Source organism: Pan paniscus, chromosome 16 (assembly GCF_029289425.2).
Source record: "Pan paniscus chromosome 16, NHGRI_mPanPan1-v2.0_pri, whole genome shotgun sequence".
In the NCBI taxonomy this organism is placed as follows: domain Eukaryota; kingdom Metazoa; phylum Chordata; class Mammalia; order Primates; family Hominidae; genus Pan; species Pan paniscus.
This window is the reverse complement of record NC_073265.2, coordinates 63,795,411-63,821,773: the sequence shown is the minus strand read 5'-3', so window position 1 is coordinate 63,821,773 and position 26,363 is coordinate 63,795,411. Positions and strand designations below refer to the sequence as shown.

The window sequence follows — 26,363 nt, the reverse complement described above, 5'->3', positions numbered from 1 at the left end:
TTTTCTAACAGCCCTTTGCTTTGTGCAGGAGCAGGGTACCTGGCCCTGGATGAGCTGTTACCTCCCAGTTTCCTTCTGGTCCCCAAGGGCAATGGGGTAGGGAGGGGCAGCCTGGGAATATGTATAGCTCCCTTCACACCTGGCTCCTTCCCACACATCTCATTCATGTTTGCTTTGAGATAGCATCAGGACCAGAATGGGAAAGAATGTGTGTGAATGGGAAAAGGGGCGTGTGGCTTGAGGAAGAGAATGTGGGGCACCAGAACAATGTGAAGAGGAAGGGAAAGGATGTCAATTATGCTGCCAAACTTGTGTTTCCTCCTTCTGTCTATATTCCTGAGTCCCGCTGTCCAGCCCGGGGCAACTTGGCCCCTCGCTGAGCCTCAGGAACATGGGGTGTCTTCCTCCCAGACCTGCAGACGGTGCCCTGCTCTTGCCTACATCCAGTGAGGTGCTGGGGTAATGGCTGGTGGGGAAACGCAGCAGCTCTCTGAAGGCCTCTGGCTCCTCCTCTGTGAATAACTGCTTTTCCCTCTTACTAGAGAACAGGGCACTGCCTGAGGCAACATGTGGTCCCCTCTACCAAACAACCTCAGCTTGGTGAACTAAGATCTCAGTGCCTCTCTTCTAGGGGCCTGGAAGGCAGAACCTGGAGGGGCCTCTTCCAGGTCAGGAGTATGTGCCTCACCACCCCTGCCCCACCAGTCCCAGGAGGCGTGAACGGGCTTGGGGTTTCCAGGAAGGGAAGGCCCGGCCCTGAGCCTGGCTCACCCCTGCCGTTGATCCTGATCTTCATGGGGAGCTGCCGTGCCATGCTGAAAAAGTTGCGCTGGAAGGCCTGCTGCACCAGGCGCTGCTCCTCCTCAGACAGCCTCGACGCCTTCTTCTCAGCAGGCTCCCCTGACTCCAGCCGCTCCCGCAGCTGCTCCAGTGCGGCGGTCCGAGTACCAGCCTGCTGGCTTGCCAAGGTCACGGGCACAGCCAGACGATTTGGCACAGGCACTGTTGTCACTGGGGCTCCATCACCTGCAAAGGAACTGGAGCTGGACCAATCCACAATTGACCCTCTTGCCCCAAAACCCCAGTCTTGAACACAGGGAAACTGGCATCCCTTCCTCCCTTTCTTCCTTCTCCCCCAGGAGCCCTGCTGACCTTTCCTGAGAGTGGTTGCTGGGGATATCCGAGGGCTACTGGTATTGGTGCCACTGCTGGAGCCAAGCCCAAGGATGGGAAAGCGGATCTTGGGTGGGGAGAGAAGGGCAGGGGCCCCGGCAGCAGCAGTAGCCGCAGCAGGTGAGTAGCCAAAGAGGGAGGAGCTGTAGCTGGGCCGCCGGCCCTCCCTGCGGTTGCCATCAATTGCTGCCTGGAGCTCGGCTGGGGAACTCAAGGCTTTCTTCTCACACTCATAGGCATACAGATACTTCATGTACCTGGAGGAAAAGAAGCAAGCAGGGAGAATAATCCAAAACAGCACCAGAGACCACCCAGTTGAGGTTGGTGGGTCTCTGGAAGCAGTCTCTGTTGGGCAGGACTCTAGGGCAAAGGATTGCAACCTTGGTATACTTGGCAGAAAAGTCTGGGATGGCCGGACACTCTGCCCCAGCCTCCTCTGACTGCCACTCAATCCTAAATAGGCTCTACTTTGAAGCACCATTCATTAGGGGAAATAAATAACATCTTAGTTGGCATTTTCACATTTGTTTTGAAGCCCTGGGAAAAATTAGGCCCATGTTTTACAAGGGCTTTCTGACTTCTTGATCTTATAACCATTCAGAGCTGGGCTAGTCAGATAGGAGCAATTCTTCCCATTGTGCATGGGACCTAGACACTGTCATTCTTTGTGTCTTAGGTCCCAAGAAGCAGTTCTCTACCCAAGAACCTTGCCATTCTGGTTGTAGCTACAACATGCTACCTAACTGATGTCAGTTGTTCATTGCATACTCTTCACAGAACAACTTCCAGAGTGTTCCAGAAGAAAAGATTCCTCTCTGGCCCTCATTCTTCAGTGCTACTATTGGTTTCACCGCTTCCATCACCCATGTAATTAACTCAAATGCTGACAAAACCAGGTCACCAATCCAAGGGGGCCTTCCTGCCTGCCTTTCTCTGGGTCCTCTGCCACTGGGTAAGCTGAATGTCAGGTAAGAGGGGCCACTTGGGGTGGAGATGCTGTTTGGAAGACAATGTCCTGGAAGGGGCACAGGTCTTAGAGACAGAAGCCCAGGTCTGAATCTCAGCTCTACCACTTACTGGCTAGTATATGACCTTAGCCAAATTATTTAACCATGGAGACTTCATTTTTGTAATGTGGGAAATGGGGGCATACCTACTTTACAGGGTTGACTGTGAGGTTTAAATGAAATAGTAAAGTACCAGCACAGAGTAGACACTTGGTAAATGGTGGTTCTCATCACTACTTGGTTTAGTGAGGGATTCATCTCAGAAAGCTCCCCACTGTTTCGGGAATCCACTCATCTTGCTAACCATACAAAGGAATTTCCTTCCTTCCTCTCCTCTAGGTTACAACATCCCCTTTCTCCAGCCTCGGCTTCCTTTTCCCAGGCCCTGGCCACTCACTGCGTCCTGAGGGTGAAGGCGGCGCTGGTGATGGATGTGGGCAGGTTTAGGCCTTTGGTGATCTCCCTCCAGATCTTCTTGTTGATGATCTCCACCAGGCCCCCCTTCTCGGTCACCAGCTTATACAGCATGTACAGGTCCAGGATCTGTTTGGCCATGATGGGGATTCGGTTGATGGGGGTCCCTGTGGTTGTCCAATGAGAGAAAGAGACAGCGGGATCATCATCAGGCTGAGAAGAAAGATTCCGTGTATGCCCACCTTTAGCCGAGCTGGAAACAATGCTCATCAACCTGGAAGTGTAATTTAACTCAAACTCCCCAAGCCTCAACACTCAGACTAGCTGTCAGGACAGGTCCAACGCACAGGCTGTGTGGGCCTTTGGCAAAGCACTTAGCCTCTCTGGTTCTGTTTTGCCGTCTGTAAATAAGAGGGCCAGACTAGATGATTTCAAAGGTGCTTGTTTTTTAGTTCGTGTGTGTGTGTTTTTGTTTTTGTTTTGCTGGCAGTATGATTCCAGACTATTCCTAGTGATCTGGCGACTTATCTCTGCAGCTTTCAGACTCCATTCAGCGGCAGCTTCCTCCGGGATGCCTTTCTCTGACTTCCTAGAAGGGGAGCCCTGCCTAGTCACCCTCCTGGCAGTGCTCAGTGCTGCTTATAAGAGTGTGCTCGTTGGCTGGGCGCGGTGGCTCACGCCTGTAATCCTAGCACTTTGGGAGGCCGAAGCGGGCAGATCACGAGGTCAGGAGATCGAGACCATCCTGGCTAACACAGCAAAACCCCGTCTCTACTAAAAATGCAAAAAAAATTAGCCTGGCGTGGTGGCAGGCGCCTGTAGTCCCAGCTACTCGGAAGGCTGAGACAGGAGAATGGCGTGAACCCGGGAGGCGGAGCTTGCAGTGAGCCGAGATCACACCACTGCACTCCAGCCTGGGCGACAGTGAGACTGTCTTAAAAAAAAAAAAAAAAAAAAAAAAGAGTGTGCTTGTTTGCACATGCCTGCTTTCTCCTCTCCTGCTTGATGGAGAAATGGTTTATTTCTCTCTCGTGTGCCCCGCCATGTCAAAGGAGTTGCTGGACACACAGGTCTCCAGAGGAATGAAAAGCCACTCAATTCTCTCCCCACACCAATCACTCCACCCACTCCCTGGCCTCTGAAAGGGGGAGGGTCAGAGCAGCTTCCGCCCAATGGCCCCGAGGGGAAGTGAGAGGAGCCAGGGACTTGATTAGGAAACCTGGCACCGAGGAGGAAGGGCTACTAATGAGCACCAGGGGATGTGGTGAGGGCGGGGCAAGTCCTTTCACAGCCGGCTGGGATGCTCATCAGGAGGCGTGATGGATGACTGTCATTTGGCAGCCTCGGGATTAATGATCTGGAGGTCAGAGGGGAGAATTCCACAGGGAAGGGTCACCGTCCAGGGCAGGGTATGAGACTTGTTGCCTTTTGATGGCAAACTCCTTTTACTGTACACAGACTGCTGCTCCTCTGCCTTGCCCCCTCCCATTGCCCCAGTCTCGCTGAGGTCTCACTGGGCTGCCTGGTGGACCTTAAACCAACCTGAGCAGGAAGAGCTGTTTGTTTCTGCTCCATCCGCCTTCTTTCCCTAAAGGCACAGCAGTTTTCTCAGCTCTGAATGGCAGCCTCACCAACTCTTTTACAGGATGGTTCAAGCCAGAGAATGAAAAGGAAGCACTGTGGGCATGGATATGTGGGGCTGCTGCGGCAGGACCAGGCCTCTTCTTCTTCTTCTTTTTTTTTTTTTAAAGATAGGGTCTCACTCTGTTGCCCAGACTGGAGTGCAGCGGTGCAATCATGACTTATTGCAGACTTAACCTCCAGCCATCCTCCCACTCAGCCTCTTAAGTAGCTGGGAATACAGGCACACACCACCACACTCAGGGAATTTAAAAACATTTTCTGTAGAGACAGGATCTTCCTATGTTGCCCAGGCTGGTCTCAAACTCCTAAGTTCAAGCAATTCTCCTGCCTCAGCCTCCCAAAGCACATGGACTGCAGCGTGAGCCACAGCACCTGGCTTAGGCCTCTTTCCTAAGTGTGGGGAGGGAGTTAGTGAGCTTGAAGACCTTTATCTTGACCTGCTGGTCCTTGGAGGGTCAAGGACAAAGGGGTCATGGAATTAGATCCACAAATTCATAGGTAAAATAACAGAGGATTACGGGCATACTCCTAAGACACACAGCTCATGTGCTGGTTGACTTCTCCCAGTGCTGTTCTGGACAGTAAACCTTCCCCCTACCAGAAAGACAAAAGCCTGATGTGGGCCCCCAGCAGGACAGAGCTAACGTCGACCTCCTTTTGGAGGCCTATCTGCCCAAACACACCCATGGCCTTGAGTCCACACCTTCCAAAGCATTACCTGGAGTGTCTGAGAGGACCACTCCCAAGGTCCCCTCACACAGGGCTCCTAAGCTCACATTTCCGGAAGCTCCTAGGGCATCTTCACACATGTGACCCGTTTACTTCCAAGTCAGAATGTTTGTGCTGGGCTCATCTTCATTCCCCTAAACTAGCTCCCTTTCCCCACACCTCATTTTTTCCCAGCAACACTACCACCCTTGGAAGTTAGGCAGGAAGGCAGGAACCTCGTGTCAGCACTGGCTCCTCTCCTCTCCCTATCACCCACTTTCAGGGTGTTAGAAGGCTTCATGATTCGTCCTCGGAGGTACCTCTCAAAGGCATCTTCCTTTTTGGCCTGCAGCCACCATCCTGGTCCAGGCCCTCTCTGGCCCACAATTAGATGCCTGCAGCAGCCTCTTAGCCATACGATCAACTTCAACACTGCAGCCAATCTTATTAAAATACTACTTTTACCATATTACTCACCTCCTTGTTTAAAAACCTAGGAAAACTCTTATTGCTTACCTAGCCCATCTCACATGTCCAATCGCATGACCCATGTTCCTCAACACTCCCTTAGAAGATCACATGTGAAGTATTCCTGGCATATCCAAGCAACTCTCTTGTACTCCAACTCACTGGGCCTTCTCCCTATTGCCCCCCAAACACGCTCTTTTGTGCCTCCCCTCAAATCCTCCACAGTGTTCTTCCATATCCACTCCTTCCAGGAAGCATGTTCTCACTACCCCAGTTCATGTGGGTTTCTTCCCTCTCAGAATTTCTATCACGCCCCTATAAGTTTAGCAAATTGTCCTTCTCTAATTGTTTCACATCTGTCTATCCGATATCCCAGGAGGACTGTCAGCTCTATGAAGGCAGGGGTTGTCTTTCCTTTACCATGCCTACCATGCCTTATAGCGTTTAATAAATTAACCTACCCAGAAATGTTTCTCGAGGTCTCACTATGTTGCCCAGGCTGGTCTCAAACTCCTGGACTCAAGCAATCCTCCCACTTCAGCCTCCCAAAGTGTTGGGATGACAGGCGTGAGCCACGCACCCAGCTGAGATTTTCTAGTGTGGTTCAAACTGCCTCTGAAGGCAACTCCCCAGAGAGGAATTACAAATTCATTTTGAGTAGTCATTGGACTAATTGCCTGGCTGTTTGAGATGGCATCTTTGAAGGACAACATTGTTATAGATGTAGAAATTTCATTAAAAATTAGCCTCTTTATAGTCACACACAACGTGACTGTATTATATTAGACTGAGAACTGCTTAGGGCCAGGGGAACAATGGCAGATACAGAACCTGAGGAGACAAGGAAGGGTCACAGTGGTGTCTGAAGTCAAGGTTGTAACCTAACTAATAAGTGATCTCTTCCCAGAGGGGAAAATGGACTCTTCTGGGAACTGTCATCACACTACAGAGAAACCGCAGGTAAGAGGTGCACTGGAAACCGTGGTGGTGGCCCCTGCACCCTGCTGTGTGGCCCAGCTCCACCCAGGGCATACTTGGGAAGCTGTTTTCCTCACTCCACAGTGAACTCTCCTCACACGAGCCCCCATGCCCTGATCAGGCACCCTGGTTCTGGAGATCAAGCTGATAAGGAGATTGGGCGCATTATTCCCTGTGGCTGGCCCTCTGTGAAACTGTTAGTGGCTCCCAGTGCAGGCTGGCCCTTGGTGCCATCAGAAACAGAGCGGAGGCTATGCCGAGGGCTCTCTAGATGACAGTGGCGCTTTCTCCCATCAGATAATCCAGACACAAAAGCCTGCCGCGTCTTTGATTCTTCTAACAACTGAGAGAAGCAGAATCTGCAGGTTGGTCTCAGCAGTTTGCTTTGTGCTTAATGGACCTGGTAGCCATTTCTCTTGTCCAAAGTAGATTCTACTATGAAGAAAGAGAGAAGGCCTTTAAGCTAAGTTTACCTGCTGAACAAGAACCAATAGGCATTCGACAGACTCAGGCCTCAGTTTCCGCAAATGTGAAGTGAGGAATTTGGACTAGATGATTTTCAGTTCTAAAGTCTATGAATAAAAAATTAAAACAAAAATTCTGCTGATGTACCTTCAAACCAGCAATATATAAATCGATAAACAAAAATTGACAGTTGTGATTATTACCAAAAGGAGAATCACATGGTTTTAGGAACTTGCCTGAATTATAGAGTAATATTGTCAAGTGGCCTTGATACAGATAGTTTGAGATTTTCTCTGTGAAGGGCCCCCGGCTTAAGGCCAGATTTGTGAAGTTCACGTCCACAAGCAATGGCTCCTTTCCCAGTCTTTGCGGGAGGGAGCAAGGGGTCTCTGGCCTGCTCTCTGGGCTGTATTCTATCTTCCTCTAAGGAAGCTCTTCACCTGAGAGAGACAGGCCTCTGTCCACAAGAAATGCAAAAGCAACCCACAGGGCACCAGGAAGGAGGCAAACACCCACAGAAGAGAGATCTTTGTGGGTCACTGGTGTTGGCCCTACAGGAGACCAAATCTCCACCCCCATCATGCCTCCCAGAAGGGGGTGAGCACCTGATGGGGAAGCCTGTGGACTGTCAGTCACTGCTATCAAAGCAGGAGCTGGGATTGAGGGTAATTAATCATGCTCTCTCTGACAGGAATCCAGGGCCTTATCTGCACCCCAAGAAGTGCCGCTGGTCTCCAGTTCCCTCCTCAATAAAGGAGACTGACAGTTGCAACAAAGAGGCCCCTTATCAGATTTCAGCCAGGGCGCCTGCAGCCCGAGGGACGGATGTAAAAGGCTTTTATGAGGGCCATGGACCCAGTGAAGCTGGCGGGACTCCTGGGGCTTTAACCCTTGTTGGTGGGAATGCCGCTGGGTGCTGGCACTAGCAGGCCACAGCTGTGATCAGGAGCTTCCAGTGCAGATGTGGCCAAACAAAAGCTGCTCCCTGGTACTTTGTTTTCCTTCCTGCCACTCAGACAACCAAGACGTAGCTGGGGATAGGGGTGAGGGCAGAAGAGATGGCCTCTTCTGGCTTTGGAGACAAAGATGAGAGATGGTAAGAGTGTTGAAGGGAAAGCCACTTCCTCCCCATTGCAGAGAATGGGCCGGTTCCAGGGAAGTCCAGAAGCAAACAGGGGCAGGGACCCCAGACAGACTCATATGGCTGCCTTCCTGCCCACTGGGCAGGGGTGAGGGCCCAGGACCCAGGGTGTGGCCCTGCCAGGGACTCTTGCTGCTTTTTCCAGGCTTTGAGAAAGATCATTAATCATTTCCATAGCCTGACTGTCAAGAGAGCTGACCAGAGAGACTGGAAGAGTTAAGACCTGTGTTAAGCAGGGAATGTGTGCAGGCAGGCAGGCTTCCTGAACATTCCTCTGCATCTTCATTCTTGCCCTGCTCTAGACCTGCTCCCCAGAAGCCAGCAGAGAAATGACTGCTGATTTCCCCCCATGACTTGTTCATATAGAGAATATCACAACAGATACTGGCGACTACTACAGGGGACAAGGGCTGAAAAACTACCTATTGGGTACTATGCATACAACCTGGGCAACGGGATCAATCGTACTCCAAACCTCAGTGCCCTGCAGTATATCCATGTAAAAAACCTGCACATGTACCACCTGAACCTCTAACAAAAGTTTTAATAGGAAAGGGAAAGGAAAAAGAAAAGGGAAAGGAAAAGGAAAAAGGTCTCCCACTGGGAAACCAGGCAGCAGCGTCTGGTAGTCTGCCATGCAGCTTGTAGTTGCACTGTTCCACAAGACAGGCCAGAGGCAAGCATGTGCCAATATGCTAGTATAGACTGACAAGAATCCTTAAGCCTTCCACCTCCAACTGCCCACTGAGTGGGTCTAACTTACATATGGTATAGTGCATTAACCTTAACCATACAGCTCACTAGATGTGTACTTCCAAATATACCTCCACAACCATCCCTCAGATCAAAATAAAGAACTTTTTTTTTTTTTTGAGACAGAGTCTTGCTCTGTTGCCCAGGTTGGAGTGCAATAGTGTGATCTTGGCTCGCTGCAAACTCCACCTCCCAGGTTCAAGCGATTCTCCTGCCTCAGGCTCCCAAGTGGCTGGGATTACAGGCGCTTGCCACCATGCCTGGCTAATTTTTGCATTTTTAGTGGAGACAGGGTTTCACCATTTGGCCAGGCTGGTCTCAAACTCCTCACCACAGGTGATCCGCCTGCCTCAGCCTTCCAAAGTGCTGGGATGACAGCCGTGAGCCACCATGTCTGGCCAAAACACAGAACATTTACAGCACCCCTAGAAAACTCTCTCATGCCTCTTTCCAATCAATATCCATCCCTCCACCCTACCCACTCTGGAAATAAAATGCTATTCTGACATTTTTTTTGAACTTTATATAAATGGACTCACATAGTATATATTCTATGTCTGGCTTCTTTTGCTCAATATCAGGTCTGAGAGTCATCCCAGCTGCGTAAAGCAGTAGTTCATAACTTTTTTTTTTTAGGTGGAGTCTCACTCTGTAGCCCAGGCTAGAGTGCAGTGACATGATCTCGCCTCACTGCAGCCTCTGCCTCCCAGGCTCAAGCACTTCTCTCACCTCAGCCTCCCAAGTAGCTAGGACTACAGGCAGGTGCCACCACATCCAGCTAATTTTTTCTTTTTTTTTTTTTTGGTAGAGATGGGGTTTCACCATGTTGCCCAGGCTGCTCTTGAACTTCTGAGCTCAAGTGATCCACCTGCCTCACCCTCCCAAAGTGCTGGGATTACAGGTGTGAGCCACTGTACCCGGCTAGTTCATAACTTTCTACTGCTGTGTAGTGTTCCGATATGTGACTATGCTACATTTATTTATCCATTCTACTACTGATGGACATTGGAATTCTTTCCAGTTTTTGGCCATAATGAATGGAGCTGCTATGAATATGCTTACCTGTATCTTTCAGTGAACACAAGCACTCATTTCTGTTGGGAATACACCCAGGAGTGCAACTGCTGGGTAACAAGGTCCAGGTATGTTTAGCTTTAGCAAACACTACCAAACAGACTTCCAAAGTAGTTGTATCCCTTTACACTCCCAGCTGTAATGCATGGGAGAGCTGGTGGTTCTACAACCTTGGAGGCTAATTTTAAATTCATTACCTTTTTTGCTACTCCAGCTTGGACTAATCTCTTTAGGTGAAGTTCAACAGTAAATGTAATATTGTATTCTGCTATGCCTAACAATAAGATTATGGTGGCTGGGTGCGGTGGCTCACGCCTGTAATTCCAACATTTTGGGAGGCCAAGGTGGGCAGATCACCTGAGGTCGGGAGTTTGAGACCAGCCTGTCCAGCATGGTGACACCCCATCTATATTAAAAATACAAAAATTAGCCAGACGTGGTGGCAGGCGCCTATAATCCCAGCTACTCGGGAGGCTGAGGCAGGAGAATGGCATGAACCCGGGCGGCGGAGGTTGCAGTGAGCCGAAATCGCGCCACTGCACTCCAGCCTGGGCGACAGAGTGAGACTCCGTCTCAAAAAAAAAAAAAAAAAAAAAAAGATTATGGCTATGACAACTGCATTCAGAGAAACTGGCCAATGAGTCAGTAGGAGGTGGACTGCAGGGTCTTCCCTGCTTTGCCTGCCACTGGGCAGATCTGCCTGGCATCTCCAGGAGAGGAATGGAAGGCTGGCTGGGCTGGGGCACACCTCATGGGCCTTCTGGCCTGAGCAGTGCACAGCTGTCTGAGTTTCCAGTGCTGTTGTGCCACTAGACTCTCAAAACCCAGCAGAACTTCCCCATGGTGTAAGCAGGCCAAACACTCACTGCAACCTTTCACCATACCAACTCTTAGATGATTTACTGAATATTGGTTCACTTTGGGACAAAAGAGGCAAAACTATCAAATAACTCAATTTTCCCATGTGTTAGAAATACCAATAAAAGATTTTGAAGGGGAAGAGGCTGAATTTAACGGCAAAAGCAGGCTATTCAAATTAATTGTGACTTTCAAAAACCAGACTCCCTTCCTATGATCGTGGATAACTGGGTATTTATAGAGTATTATAATGACTATTAAAAATGGGGAAAAAACCAGTATATTTTTTTAACAGCAGCTGGGTCACCTAGAGAGAGAAAAAGATCTGGCCTCAGACAAAGGGCTAATCCAGACACTTAAAGATTTGCATTTTAGACTTTCATTTCGGGATAAAGTTAGAAAATGAAGCCCCAAAGCCTATATCGTCTGAAAAAGACAACATATTTTCATCTGCCAGGAAGGGTGTCCAGGGCACAGACCATTTATGGTAAGATACAAAGAATATACAAGAAATTGCCTCCACCAAAAGGCAAAGCAATATATGTCATGAACACTTCCTTGCCTGAGATGGATAGATAAGCACACAACAGAAGGAAAAACACTCAAGTTGCACTTTGAAGCAGACCAAGCCCTTTTCCCACAGTAAATTCTTTGTATATACACATCAAAAAAGATCCAGCAATCCATTTGGGAAAACCAAGGTCAGTTTGCAGCCTTGAAGAGAACTGATGGGGGCGGGAGGGCAGGTCTACAAGTGAGGGCTTGACCAAAAAACTTGTCTTCCATGTGACCAGGCAGTTCCTTAGCCTGGTGTGCCCAGATGGGGCAGGGGCAGGAAAAGAGAGCCTTGCTTGTGGGCATTCTGGGTGCCTCCTGTGTCTCCCAAGCCCTACCCCATCCTGCCTTGACAGATGGCAGCCTCTGTGCCACTCTGAGTTGTCACATCTGCCCTTCCCTATTTCTCTGAGAAACAGCCCTGACCCTGAGATGAAGACCCATCTTGCACATCAGGTTCTACCCTGTGTTCATCAGCTAGATGCTCAGAAGCGCTACTGAACGGTGGCCTGTGGAGGCAGGCCACCACCCTCTTGGAGGCGGTGAATGCTGCAGAAGACATGAGGTTTGCCTGCTGCCCCAAAGGGAAGTGATGGGGTTGCTACCTCTAGGGAACAAGTTTCTCAAAGATAAGGCAGGAGAAGCAAAGCACACTGGCCTGGGAGTTAGGAGACCGCGTGCTAAGTCTGCTCTGTGGCCTTAGGTGAGTCACTTAACCTTGGGGCTGCTTCTTCAGGGTTACAGGTGATAACCTTTGCTCTCTCTACTCTACAGAGCTGGAGCTGAGGGGAGCAGCAGATCAGATAATGGGTTGCAAGGGTTCTGTAATGTGTATGGTATAATAAAAATGCAAGTAACAGTAAAATCACCATTATCGTCATCATCATCCTGACTCTTTAATGAAACCACACTTCTGTTTCACCTCCTAGGGAACAAAAAACAGCTTTTCTTCCTCACTGATGAAGGAAAAATGAAATTGTTTATAATAGCCTTTGCTTATTAGACTTAGAAATTAGTCCCTCCCCTTGGGCACTGAAAGACTAAATGGAAAATCTGTGAGGGAATGGTATTTCAGAAACCACCCACAGGGAGTTAAATTAGCCAGACAATTTTATTTACAACTGTTTTGGCTTTATGTTTGCCAAAGAAACACGTTTTTTGTTTTTTATTTGTTTTTTTGACAGTCTCATTCTGTTGCCCAGGCTGTGGTGCGATCCTGGCTCACTGCAACCTCTGCCTCCCAGGTTCAGGCGATTCTCCTGCCTCAGCCTCCTGAGTAGCTGGGATTGCCAGCATGTGTCACCATGCCTGGTTAATTCTTGTATTTTTAGTAGAGATGGGGTTTCACATGGTGGCCAGGCTGGTCTCAAACCCCTGGCCTCAAGTGATCCGCCTGCCTTGGCCTACCAAAGTGCTGGGATTACAGGCATGAGCCAATGCATCCAGCCGAAACGTGTGTATTTTTTGCACACACACACACACACACACACACACACACAGAGCAAAAGGTGAGCCCAAAGGGGCATCAGAGTTCTAAACCTAACCAGTCTTTTCTAGAGAAATATTCTGGCAGGAATAGGGCAGTGGGGGACAATCGAGGGCAACTTGCTTAGTTGAATCTGGCTTCAGTCAGCAAAAGAGGAAATACATTACACAGCAAGGACAGGAGAGAAGCATTTGGTCTCGGAGATTCCTGGTGTCGTTTCATACAATTACTTTGATAGAAAACTGCTAAAGGGGCTTTTCTTCTTTTGATTTTTTGTTCATCAAGGGTAGCTCAATAGACACAATCATGGACACACAATACAGACAATAGAAACTTCCAAGATGACACTAATTGAACCCTCTCATTCAATAGATAAGGAAACTGTGGCCACCAGAGTGGGGAGGATGTGCTCAAGATCAGGAGAACGAAGGGATGTTAGCCCTGGCTTTGCACTGCCAGTCCAGAGCTCTTTCCACCCCCACAGGGCACTGCGCCTCGTCCCACTCCAATCTTCTCAGGCTTATTTATGCGCAGGTTGCTCTGCTGCTCAGGGAGGGGAGGGGGTCACCAAGGTGCAAGTCACCCCGGTCTTGCCTAGAAACCAAGGTGCTGAGGGCTGAGAGGCCCATCTGTTGCAGTCAATTCACCCAAACATGTTAACAAGCAAGAGATACAGCACAAAGCAGCAGTTATGGCCCGTCCCTGTCTCCCACTGGACAGCCATTTTATCACCTGCAGCTGTGGTCATTCGGGGCGGCCTGCTGTGTGCTGCATCCCTCAGAGCTGTCTGCTTCCTCTCTGGGCACAGCCTGCTGTGTCAAAGCTGCTGGCCCCTCTCACAGCCCACTTGGGTGTCTCCAGGCCTTTCAAACTCAGGCTATTTTCTTTCTTTTCTTTCTTTCTTTCTTCCTTGCATTTCCCTTTCCCTTTCCTTCTTTCTTTTGTTTTTTGAGACAAGGTCTCACTCTGTTGCCCAGGTTGTAGTGCAATGGCATGAACTCAGCTCACTGTAGCCTTGACCTTCCAAGCTCAAGTGATCCTCCCACCTCAGCCTCCAAAGTAGCTGAGACCACAGGCGCATGCCACCACACTCAGCTAATTAAAAAAAAAATGTTTTTTTTTGTAGAGACAGGGTCTCACTATGTTGTCCAGGCTAACTCAGGCTATTTCCAGTGACTCCTGTGATATCTACTGCTTACCTTTCATATTAGCTATGGAGGCCAAGTCCCTGACCTGCTGCTGAGGTCTATGAGGCTTTTCCTTGGTCCCAACTAGCAAGATCTGCCTCCTGTGTCCCCCAGACACTCCACAAGTGACAAGTCACAAATGTCTAAGGGCCCTTGGTCTCACCATTCTGTTAAGAACAAAGACAGCCGGGCTCGGTGGCTCATGCCTGTAATCCTAACACTTTAGGAGGCCGACGCGGGCGGATTACCTGAGGTTGGGAGCTCAAAACCAGCCTGGCCAACATGGTGAAACCCTGTCTCTACTAAAAATACAAAAAATTAGCCAGGTGCAATGGTACATGCCTGTAATCCCAGCTACTTGGGAGGCTGAGGCAGGAGAATAGCTTGAACCCAGGAGGTGGAGGTTGCAGTGAGCCGAGATGGTGCCACTACACTCCAGCCTGGGCTACAGAGGGAGACTTTGCTTAAAAAAAAAAAAAAGACAGGCCAGGTGCGGTGGCTCATGTCTGTAATTCCAGCACTTTGGGAGTCCGAGGCAGGCAGATCACTCGAGGCCAGGAGTTTGAGACCAGCCTGGCCAACATGGTGAAACTGTTTTTACTAAAAAATATAAACATTAGCCAGGCGTGGTGGTGCATGGCTGTAATCTCAGCTACTTGGGAGGCTGAGGCACGAGAATCACTTGAACCCGGGATGGGAAGGTTGCGGTAAGCCGAGATCGACCACTGAACTCCAGACTGGGACTCTGTCTCAAAAAAAGGAACAAAGACAGCAAGCCTCACATGATTAAAAGTGTAATCTGAGGCCCAGCACGGTATGGTGGTTCATGCCTGTAATCCCAGCACTTTGGGAGGCTCAGGCAGTTGGATCACTTGAGCCCAGGAGTTTGCTACCAGCCTGGGCAACATAAGGGCCTCGTCTCCACACACACAAAAAAACAACAACAGAAAAATTAGCTGAGTGTGGTGGTGCACACCTGTAGGCCCAGATTCTCAGGAGGCTGAGGTGGGAGGATCACCTGAGCCTGGGGAGATCAAGGGTGCGGTGAGCCATGATTGCGCCACTACACTCCAGCTTGGGCAATAGAGTGAGACCCTGTCTCAAAAATAAATAAAATAATTAATTAAAATAAAAGTGCAATCTGCTCCCACCCCTCTTTTAAAATTTTCTTCTTCTTTTTTATTTCTGAGATGGAGTTTCGCTCGTCGCCCAAGCTGGAGTGCAATGGTGCGATCTTGGCTCACTGCAACCTCCGCCTCCCGGGTTCAAGTGATTCTCCTGACTCAGCCTCCTGGGTAGCTGGGATTACATCTTCTCTCTCTTTTTTTTTTTTTTTTTTTTAAATTACAGGGATGGGGTCTTGTTATGTTGCCCAGGCTGATCTCAAACTCATGGTCTCAAGTGATCCTCCCACCTAGGCCTCCCAAAGTGCTGGAATTATAGGCATGAGCCACCATGCCCCACTCCCAACCCTCCTGAACCACTCACTCTAGTTCGGACTACCAGATAAGAGTTTTCTAGAAAGGAGATCGCTGGGAATAACAACCTCTACACTATCTTCCTGCCTCAGTCTCTCCTCTCTAGCCCAACTATACACTGCCACGGCAAGTTTCCTGAAAGCCAATATTTTGCCTTCAATAACTCAGCTATATCTACAGACTGAAGCGCTTTTTGGGCAAACATGGCTCTTCAGAGTCTCATGCCAGCTGACCCATCCAGGATGGCCCCTGGCTCTGGGCCATCAACAAGGGTTCTTCCAGCTACACCAGGGCCACATGTGTCACAGCATTTTTTCCTCCACCTCCATGGTTGGGTCTGATACACTAGAGCCACAGCTCTTCTCAGAGCCTTTCTCTGCACTGCAGGCCAGGGTGAGGCCCCAGCACTCACTCCTTTGGCACTCAGTCACAGGAAACAATGCTACCTAACACGGCTTGCTCTCATGTACCTGACTGGAGGTAAGATGATTTTCATAAAAAGTTTTTTTTTTTTGAGACAGGGTCTCACTTTGTTGGCCAGGCTGGAGGGCAGTGGCGCAATGTTGGCCTCCATGACGGCCTCCAACTCCCCGGCTCGAGCAATTTGCCCACCTCAGCCTCCCAAGTAGCTTGGGACTACAGGCATGCATCACTACGCCTGGCTAATTTTGTTTTCATTTTTTGTAGAGAGAAGGTCTCACTATGTTACTGAGACTCACTTGAGCCTCCCACCTCAGCCTCCCACAGTGGTGGGATTACAGGCATGAGCCACCACACTCAGCTAAGAGTTTTTCTTGCAGAGGATATTTTACATCTTTATTCTCTTTCTCATCTTTCCATGCCAGAGGGTCTCAACGGGACAATTTTGCCCTCCAGGGGACATTTATGACATCTAGAGACATTTTTGGTTGTTGTGACTGAGGGGCTGATATTGGTATCTAGTGGATAGCGGCCATGGATACTGCTAAACGTCCTACAGTAACCAGGTGCGGTGGCTCATACCTGTAATCCCAGCACTCTGAAAAGCCGAGGTGGGAGGATCACTTGAGGTCAGGAGTTCAATACCAGCCTGGGCAACATAGTGAGACCTCATTTCTACAGAACAAAAAAGTTAGCCAGGCATGGTGGTGCCTACCTATAGTCCCAGCTACTCAGGAGGCTGAAACAGGAGAAAGGCTTCAGCTCAGCACTTTGAGGCTGTAGTGAGCTATGATCGCACCACTGCACTCCAGCTGAGGCAACAGAGTGAGACCCTGTCTCAAAATTAAAAACAAAATCCTACAGTGCACAGGACAGTCTCCACAACAAGGACTACCCATCCCAAAGTCAACAGTGCTGAGGCTGAGAAACCTTTTATTAAAGTAACAAGTGGCAGACAGAACCGTTTCCCTTCTGTTGGTAATGCCAGCAAACAGTGAAATACCTGACGTAAGTGCTGAAGACAGGACAAAGATTTACTCAGGACCTGAAGAATCATAAAGTGACATTATCAAAGGGAGTCACTCACTCCTGCTTTGGGTTCACTCAGAAATATACTAGATGGCAATCTGGCAGTCCCAGTTGCCACAGAACAGCAGGATATACAGCAAAGACTGTTCTCTACTGCTGACTCTCAATTACGGGGCAGCTGGCTGAAGGACACAGATGCACCCAAACCTCAAGGCAGCTTGAATACCCTGCATGTTGCAATCTGAGCCAGGAAAACCAACAAGACTGCTCACACAGCAAACATGTCCTGAGCACCTTCCTGCCTGGCCCTGTGCTAGCACTGGGGACATGAAAGAATGACAAAGTGGCCCTCCTTGAGGAGCTCCTAGTCTAGTGGGGACATATAGTAGTAAACAATTACTGATCTTCACAATCGGCTTGGCTGATCTCACTTCCATTTTCCTTTAAAAATCCTTCAGGGAAGGGAGAAAAACAATAAAGTGGAAAATAAAGTGGTGGAGCTCCACTGCTGATTAAAATCTATATTGCTATGGCAGCCCCTTTGAGACAGGATCAGCTCCTGGGTTTGCACCAGCTGGGCTTGTGGAGCTTGTAAATAATTAAAAGGTAATTGGAAGGGGAGACCAAAGTATTAAGTGGATTTCTCTCTCAGGGCAAACGGGGAGGTTCATTGCTGCCAGTCACATTATCTTTCAGGATTATATTCTTTTTTTTTTTTTTTTTTGAGATGGAGTCTCGCTCTGTCGCCAGGATGGAGGGCAGTGGTGAAATCTTGGCTCACTGCAACCTCCATCTCCCGAGTTCAAGCAATTCTCCTGCCTCAGCCTCCTGAGTAGCTGGAACTACAGACACGCGCTACCATGCCCAGCTAATTTTTGTATTTTTAGTAGAGACGGGTTTCACCATGTTGGCCAGGATGGTCTCGACCTCTTGACATCCTGATCCACCCACCTTGGCCTCCCAAAGTGCTGGGATTACAGGCAGGAGCCACCGCGCCCAGCCTCAGGATTATATTGTTTTTTACTGACACATGCAGTTCCAGGTAACAGCTGGAGGAGCAAACTAATTAAGGCTGCTCAGATTGCTTTGATGGGCTTAGAGACTGGGGAAAACCAAGATTCAAAACTTTCGATTGCCTTTTTTAAGCAAACCAACAGTAACAGGCAGGCTACACCAAGAAGGCAATAAGGCTGCCAAAGGTAAAGGAGTAGGGAGGAAGGAGGGAAATAGAGAGAGAGAGAAGTTAACTTAGAATATTTAGCTGCTGGGGGCTGCCATTACAGCTTGGCCCAGGATAAAGAGGAAGATTTCATTCTTAGGTCTCAATAAAGTTGTTGACACAGGCACCAAGGGATGCGTGATCAGCTATAACAGGATGCTGGGAGCAGGCTACTGGGAGTAGCTCTCTCCTATGGTTTTGTCCTGAGGGTGACGAAGGTGGAGCCACACAGGTTGCTGAAGGCCTTCTCCTAGAGAGGCTGGGGTGCTGGCCATGTGTTCTGAGGGCTGACCTGGCTGATGAACCCATTGCTATGACTGAATACAAAGCCAGGAAGTTGAGTCACTCAGCTCTAAACTCAGTCACACCATAGTCTACAGTGAAGATGGCTCTTGGGGATGTGCAGAGTGAGGAGAGAAGGAAAGAGAATTGGGAGGGTGCATTATAAAGCAGATGCCGGTTGGGCGCGGTGGCTCATGCCTGTAATCCCAGTACTTTGGGAGATCAAGGCAGGTGGATCACTTGAGGTCTGGATTTTGAGACCAGCCTGGCCAACATGGTGAAACCCCAACTCTACTGAAAAAAAAAAATACAAAAATTAGCCAGGTGTGGTGGTACGTGCCTGTAGTCCCAGCTACTTGGGAGGCTGAGGCATGAGAATTGCCTGAACACGGGAGGCAGAGGTTGCAGTGAGCTGAGATCACACCACGGCACTCCAGCCTGGGCAACAGAGCGAGACTCCATCTCAAAAAAAAAAAAAGGCAGATGCCTATGTACCTGACTGTTAAACTGCAGGAATGTTCTAACCAAGCCAGCAAATACAAACATCGAAAGCCAATGGGTAAGAAGAAAGTGTTGGCCTTTTCTTTCCATGGATCATTTCAGACCCTTCCAAAATATCCTGAGGGGCCTCTTTTCTTTCACTTACCTTTCTCCATGAGACTAGATATGCCAATAAGAAGGCCCACATGCTAGATTAAGTGAAGTCCAGGGTAGCTTTAAGGCTTAAAAAAGGCATATTTGAATTTGAAGTGACTCCAGAGACCAGTCAATTGGAAGAAGAGACAAAATCAGGCAGGGCCAAAAGTGGACGATCATTCCATCTACTTTGTGCCAACACCTTCTCTGTCCTCTTCAATCTGGCTATCGGTTAATTGGCTAAATCCAGAACCAACTGGCAGTAAATGCCTCTTGTCCTCCTGGATGAGGATTAGTGGGCCAGGATGTCTAACAGTGACTAGCACACAGTAGGCACTCTATCAGTATTCCCTGAATTGGAATGATGCGTAGATGCACACTCACCCCTCTTCTGCATAAAGACGAAGAGGTCATCCAGGAACTCTTTCCTTTCAGGATCACCGTCCAGTTCATACAGCTGCAATCCCAATCCCCCAAGAAAAACACACAATGAAAAATTCCATCTTGCTGAAGTCTTATACCAGATATACTATGACCATCTGAATCACTACAAATGCAACTCACTAGCTACCTTGGTCCTTATTTCTTGGGAATCAGCTGTAACAAGCCACTGCAGAACTGCCCCTATCTGTATCACAAAGGAAGTATTACAGACCTTGGCAAAATCTCGAGAGATCTCTCTTCCCCGGCCTCCATCTGCATCATCACTCCAGGCCAAACCACCATTCTAAAAGGGAACAAAACACAAAGTTGAGAGGGGCAAAGGAAGAGAAAGAGTTAGGACAGAGGGCAAGGCAATCATTTAGGGCAAAGATGAAGATGCTTAGCAATTGTGCTATCCTCACTCATACTATAAAAGACAACTCAGACTAATTCTGCCACCCTTACAGGGACATCTTTTTTTTTTTTGCTTTTGATTTGGTTCCAAAATAAAGAGGGAATCGGGTGGAAGAATCATCTCCATTTGTTGGAGAAGGGTAGGTGTCGTGGGTGTCATTTATACTTGATAATCCTGGAAGAGGAGGACACAAAGGCCCACGTTGCTTAGAAGGGGCTCATTCCCGGCTGATCGCCAGAAGCCATCACTCTGAGATGCACCACTTTCCTGCAGACTGGGAAGACACCTCGCCTGGTTTCCTATACAACACTGTAAGTGATAAGGGTCAAAGCGAGCAGGACATACATCCTGAAGTTGGTCTCTTAGCCAAGCCTCACCATTCAAAACCCTAAGCCGCATGGCAAGAACTCATGGTGATATGAGGGCCACCATGGCCTGAGATTGTTCCCAAGGTACAGACTCTGTGCCACTAGGGCGAGAGTTCATTTTTATTAGAGAAACAGTGAAAATCTAAGCCCAACTTAATTGATTGGGTTGAAGCAACACCATTCAACTAAATAGGAAGGGATGGCAAATATTCTTTAAACTTGCTTCCTATCCTTAATCAGTCCAGTAACTTTTTTTTTTTTTTCTTTTTCTGAGATGGAGTTTTGCTCTTGTTGCCCAAGCTGGAATGCAATGGCACGATCTCGGCTCACTGCAACCTCTGCCTCCCAGGTTCAAGTGATTCTCCTGCCTCAACCTCCTGAGTAGCTGGGATTACAGGTGTGCGTGACCACGCCCGGCTAATTTTTGTTTTGTATTTTTAGTAGAGATGGGGTTTCACCATGCTGGCCAGGCTGGTCTCGAACTCCTGACCTCAGGTGATCCGCCCACCTTGGCCTCCCAAAGTGCTGGGATTACAGGCATGAGCCACTGCGCCCAGCCAAGTCCAGTAACTCTTATTCCTCCAATCAGTTATCTCTTCAGCGGGAAGCCTTCCCTTCAACCCTCTAAAAGCAATCTCTGTCCACTTCTAGCTTAGATTTTAACATATTACTTGGGAAGTATCTGTCATCCTCACCATATGGTAAGCTCCTTGAAAGGAAAGGTGTCTTATTTATCTTTGTCATCAGGCACATAGCACATTGCCTGGCACACCAATTAAGCACCTCTTCAAAAAACATACACATACCTTACAGGGGGGTCAAAAAGTCTTTGTGCTAGTGAGGGTATGAACTCTCACAGTATAACTCTCTTGTTCACCCCGACCCACTGGTCAGTGGAGGTCCCAGTGGCCTGGACACACTGAACCTGTCATATTCATTTCTCCCACAGGACCACAGGCGCATGCGTACCATGCCACCCAGCTGGCTGGGGTGTGTATGTGGTGAGGAAAGGACATGTGGGGCTGGGGAGCAGTGGTTTCTTGGGAGAACATTCTTTGGACTACTCAGGAATCTTCTTCTAAAACCATGTCAACGAAATAAAAGCTTGGTTGAATTCCACTCTCTTCCACCTGCCCCTTTAATAAAGCTTGTCTGAAAGCAGAAGGCATTATGCAGTTATATTTTGGGGCCAACTTTGCTTCCCCTATTCACAGTGGGCTCTGAGATGAAGACCCACTTTCTGATAGCAGCAATCTGGCACACAGTGACATAAGTATAACTAAGAAGTGACACTCTGTCAGTTAAAATGAAACAGACTACATCAAATTGTTTCCCTGCTTATCTAGTAAAAGATGTGTGTATGGAAGTGCTTGGTAAATGCTATCTGACCATGCACTCATCATCTCTCAAGGCAAACATTGTTGGATCCCTTCCTACAGCACCTTCAGCTCAGGGGAGCCAATAGCCAAGTGGGAGGAACATTGTTTAAAAAGAAAAAAAAGTTAAAGCTCATCCCACATTGTAATTACAGTCACCAGAAATCTGGTGTCATCTGGTGGCAACTAGCACAATGAATAATCAAGATGAATTATGCCTGTCAGGTCAGCAAAACCAGACAGAGTTACATTCCCCCTTTCAAAGGATGCAGTAGGTTGCCCTAATGCCCAGTGATTTTGTTTGAGCCAGTAATTCCTGCTGGAAAGTCAATTATCCCAGGAGCCCCTATCAGTTGAAAGACATTTAATGGGGGATCATTGCCGCTTCTGTTATGTCAGCTGTTTACTGCGGCAGCTCAATTCCCAATTCTCTGGCGAGAGCTCTGAAGCTGATCTCATTCACAGAAGGATTCTTTCTCTATCAGTCACCAAGAGAGATGAAAACACCATTTTTTTTTTTGTGCTAATTATAGTAACTTCCAAGCACTCTGAATGCTCACTCAAAAACTATTTAACACTCAGTTGGGTGGAAAGGGTGGAATCCACAACCTAAAAAGTCAGACAGGGCTTTCCACAGAAGGACAGCAGTGTGAAAACAAGCACGCTACTGTGACCACTATGTGACTATGTGTGAAAATAAACACCCAAGTGTGAGCGCTCAGCTCCACACATGGAGAATGCCTTGGCAGGATGGGGGCTGGGGCTGGTAGGGTCCTCTTGGCTTCTCCAGCTTTGTCCAACCTGCAAGAGAATCTGACAGTCAGATGGTGAGGCCTTGCACAGAGCCCACTAAGTGTGACCCACTTAGCTTAAAATGCCTCCAGCTTGGTGACCACAGAGGTCAGGAAGACTTGCCAGAGCAGGAAAGAAATGAGACACTGAACTCTTTGAGTAATGCCACTGTTGGACCCATTCCACAGATAGGAACTGTCAGTTACTCTATTTAAAGAAAATGTGGGGAAAATAGTTGCCCAGAGAGGAGGTATTTTCTTTCGTCCAGCTCCAAGGCAAGGATGGTCAATTCAGCTGGGGTTGATGTAAAAATGTCCAACGTGCATTCCATTCTTTGTCTTAAGGCAGTTAAACTTTGGTCCCACTTCACAGGATTTTCTGGCTGAGGTGAGAGTAATTCCTGAGCCCTGCCTGCCTTTCGCAGTCTAGCAGAGCCTCCTGCCTCTGCCCACCAGGCAGATTCAACACCTTTCTCCTCTGGGCTCTACCACCTGTGTTCAGTTACTCGTCTGGGTATCTCCAGCCCTGAGCACATAGAAAGCACTGACCAGCTGGGCATGGTGGCTCTTGCCTGTAATTCCAGCACTTTAAGACCAACCTGAGCAATATAGGAAGACTGTCTCTTTTTTTTTTTTTTTTTTTTTGAGACAGAGTCTTGCTCTATCGTGTAGGCTGGAGTGCAGTGGCATGATCTCAGGTCACTGCGACCTCCGCCTCTTAGGTTCAGGCGATTCTCCTGCGTCAGCCTCCTGAGTAGCTGGGACTACAGGTACATGCCAGTACGCCCGGCTAATTTTTGTATTTTTGGTAGAGATGGGGTTTTGCCATGTTGGCCAGGCTGGTCAGGGAGACTCCATCTCTACCAAAAAAAAAAAAATAAAATAATAATAATAATAAAGAAGAGGGAGCACCGATATATCTGCTAAAAGACAGAGATGGGCTCCCCTGTGGGACCTCCAACCCCACAGCTCCTCCGTCTTCCCCTCCCCCTTTCATTGGGTGGGTTACAGGCTTAACCAGTTATTTTCTTGGTTCTTAACTCTGATCAACTGCTGTAAAACATGGCTCACTTATGCAATTCAAGTTTGTGTGCAGCAGGTTTCTTGGCCTATCAATAGGGTATGGGTGTGACTACTAGAAAATTATCAGCCCAGAAATAATTTTTTCTCAGATGCTGACTGTGGCTGACTGAGACTGTAATGGTGGCAGAAGCAGGGAACAGCAGAGGCAGATGGAGTGTGGGGAAAACAAACCCAAAAAGAGACAGCTCAACATTTTAGGGATCAAAAGAGGTTGATGAGGAAAGCATTTCAGTTGAAGGGTTGCTGCATGCAAGTTTAACCTGCCCAGGGAACAGGCTTTGTTACACCATCAGCAGCAGGCAGCAGTATTATATAGCCCAGAAATGTGTGTGGGAAGTCAACAGTAGCCAGAGTGGCCACTTACTGCCATTTACAGCCTTCTCAGCCTCTCCTACTTGAGAACTGTCTTTTAACATCTTTGATCTCTCCAGGAGCTCACAGGAAACTGATAGTTTGCTCCCAAATACACACCCAAGACTAGCTTTGGCTACTATACCCACATACAGCTAATTTTCCCCAGGAAAAGAAGGTTGGGGGAAAGAGAAAAGGTAGCAGGAAGCTAGTGTTTGTGTGCCTTCTGCATACTAAGGATTGTACCAGGAGCCTTATAAGCATTTTCTCACTTAATTCTATAATGTAGAAGTGGTTATTTTAGAAATGGGAAAACAATGGCTCAAAGAGCTCAAATAACCTGCTCAGGGTCTCAGAGCTTCTTAGTGACAGTGCCAGGATGTAAACCTAGGTATGTCTGGCTCTCGCTGTTACACCATACTGACTTGTAGTTTGAAAGAATAACACGAAGTGTTCTGGGTAAGGAGATCAGGAAGGGAGAAAGGAAGAAAAGGAAGTCAGAATAAAATCCTCTGTCCAGAGATGCCTGAAATGCCCATGTCATGGCACGGGGCAGCTCCTATCAATGGGAGACTCTTTTATCCTTGCTTTATCTCATGGCTTCACCTGGGCACTTTAGCCAAACAAAAAGCAGCCCTCACACAATGCTTGCCCAGGAGAGTTATCTGGCGCTACTGAAATAAGAATTGCTAACTTTTTACCCCTCCCTCCAAAATAGACCATTCCAGTAGAAAGGGCCCATCTTCCCCCAGAAGACAGAGGATCAGGGGAGAGGAGAAAAAGAGAAGAGGGCTACACCTCTGAATGGACCAGAGGAAGATGGCAGCTTACACTGTGACATGCACACACAGGCCTTCAAAAATAATGAATCAAGGTCTGACCTGACTGCTACTCAAAATTAGAATAGTGCTTCTCCAGCATCTCAACCCTGGAACCCATTTCAACAGCACACAGGGGAAATAAACAGACTATCTTTGAAAATCTAAAGGTAGTGAGTGAAGAGAAACTAGGCTTTTTCCTCCTTTCTTTCTAAAGCCCCAGAGGGCACAACTAGTGTGATAGGCAGAAGTTACCCTGGGGAAGATTTCAGGTCTACAGAAGGACTTTTTAAAACAATTAGAACTGCCTGGTAATGGAGTGAGCTTCCCAGGAGGTGGGCAACTTCCTGTCTCTGGATGACTATCTGTATGGCATGTCATGGCGTGGAATCCAACATGAGACAGGGTGGATGAGATGGTCTCTAGGGGCCCTTTCTGTCCTGAGAAGCAAAGACCTGATGACAAGTTTATTCAACACAGATTTCCTGAGAACCTACTCCAGGTAGGGCATTGTGCAAGCTGCTGAGAATACCACTAAAAAAAAAAAAAAAAAAAAAATTGTTCCCACCACTGGGAGTCTTACCATGAAGTTGGAAAAACAAACTGAACACATATAGCATATAATAATAGCAAGACAACAAATAGGAAAACCCAAGGTACTCAGGAGGTAGAAGAAAAGGCTGGGTGGCTTAGAGGTGGAGGTTAAGCTGGCCTTGAAGAATGGGTTGAAGGGAGATTTGCAGTCTAAATGAGCATGGAGTGGGGGATAAACAAGGCATGTTTTGACAGGGAGGATATAAGGACAGAAAGTCTGAATAGTTAAAGTTGAAAGGGGCTGTGAGATGCCTTGAATACCAGAAGGAAATTTAAACTCTGAACTGTGAACAGTGGGGAGGCAGTAGATGTTTTCTGGACAGGAAAGCACATGATTAAATCAATGTTTTAGACTGCTTTAGTGGCCCATTTTTGTTGGAAAAAAAATAACAGAAACATACAAATGTACACAGACACCTAATCGGATTGGAACTGGGGGATTTTCACTTTTCCTTTTTTTTCCATTATATTCATTCATGTACAAACACTTGATCACCTAGAATTTACCAGTTATGGTAAAAGGTTCTGAAGGAAAAGGAACAAGACAGATGATCACCTCATGGAGCTTACTGTCTAATGGAGAGAGAGAGAGACAAACAATTACAAAATGCAATTATGCTCATTTTTTTAATTTAAAAATTATATTATTTTCTAGATTAATCTGAACCATTTGTCACGACTTATCATTTGCTTTCCACCCTACAATGAAGATTTGGAACCAGGCTGCACTGAAATCATAGAGAATTTCTCATAGAACGGACACCTTCACAAAATTTATTTAGTCTCTTTTTTTTTTTTTTTTGAGACAGAGTCTCACTCTGTCACCTGGGCTGGAGTGCAGTGGTGTAATCTGGGCTCACTACAACCTCCGCCTCCCTGGTTTAAGTGATTCTGGTGCCTCAGCCTCCTGAGTAGCTGGGATTACAGGCATGCGCCATCATGCCCAGCTAATTTTTGTATTTTTTTTTTAGTAGAGATGGGTTTCACCATGTTGGCCAGGCTGGTCTTGAACTCCTGACCTCAGGTGATCTGCCCGTCTCAGCCTCCCCAAGTGCTGGGATTACAGGTGTGAGCCACTGCGCCTGGCCTATTTAGTCTTTCAATTACAAGTAAGAGAGTAGTATGATTTTTCATTTAATCAAAAACATTTTTAATGCCCCTCAGTAATG

At 47.9% G+C, this 26,363-nt stretch overlaps 1 protein-coding gene across 2 annotated transcripts in view; it reads right to left on the bottom strand.

Moving 5' to 3' along the window:
• ARID3B (AT-rich interaction domain 3B) overlaps positions 1-26,363 on the bottom strand; it is a 59,191-nt gene that overhangs the window by 5,571 nt on the left and 27,257 nt on the right. For both annotated transcript variants that reach the window (XM_014341544.4, XM_014341545.4), the window contains exons 3-7: positions 19,631-19,702; positions 19,360-19,432; positions 2,578-2,761; positions 1,153-1,430; positions 772-1,026 (exon numbers count right to left, since the gene is read on the bottom strand). In XM_014341544.4, coding sequence (XP_014197030.1) covers positions 772-1,026; positions 1,153-1,430; positions 2,578-2,761; positions 19,360-19,432; positions 19,631-19,702 — 862 coding nt within the window. The remainder of the gene's footprint in view (positions 1-771; positions 1,027-1,152; positions 1,431-2,577; positions 2,762-19,359; positions 19,433-19,630; positions 19,703-26,363) is intronic.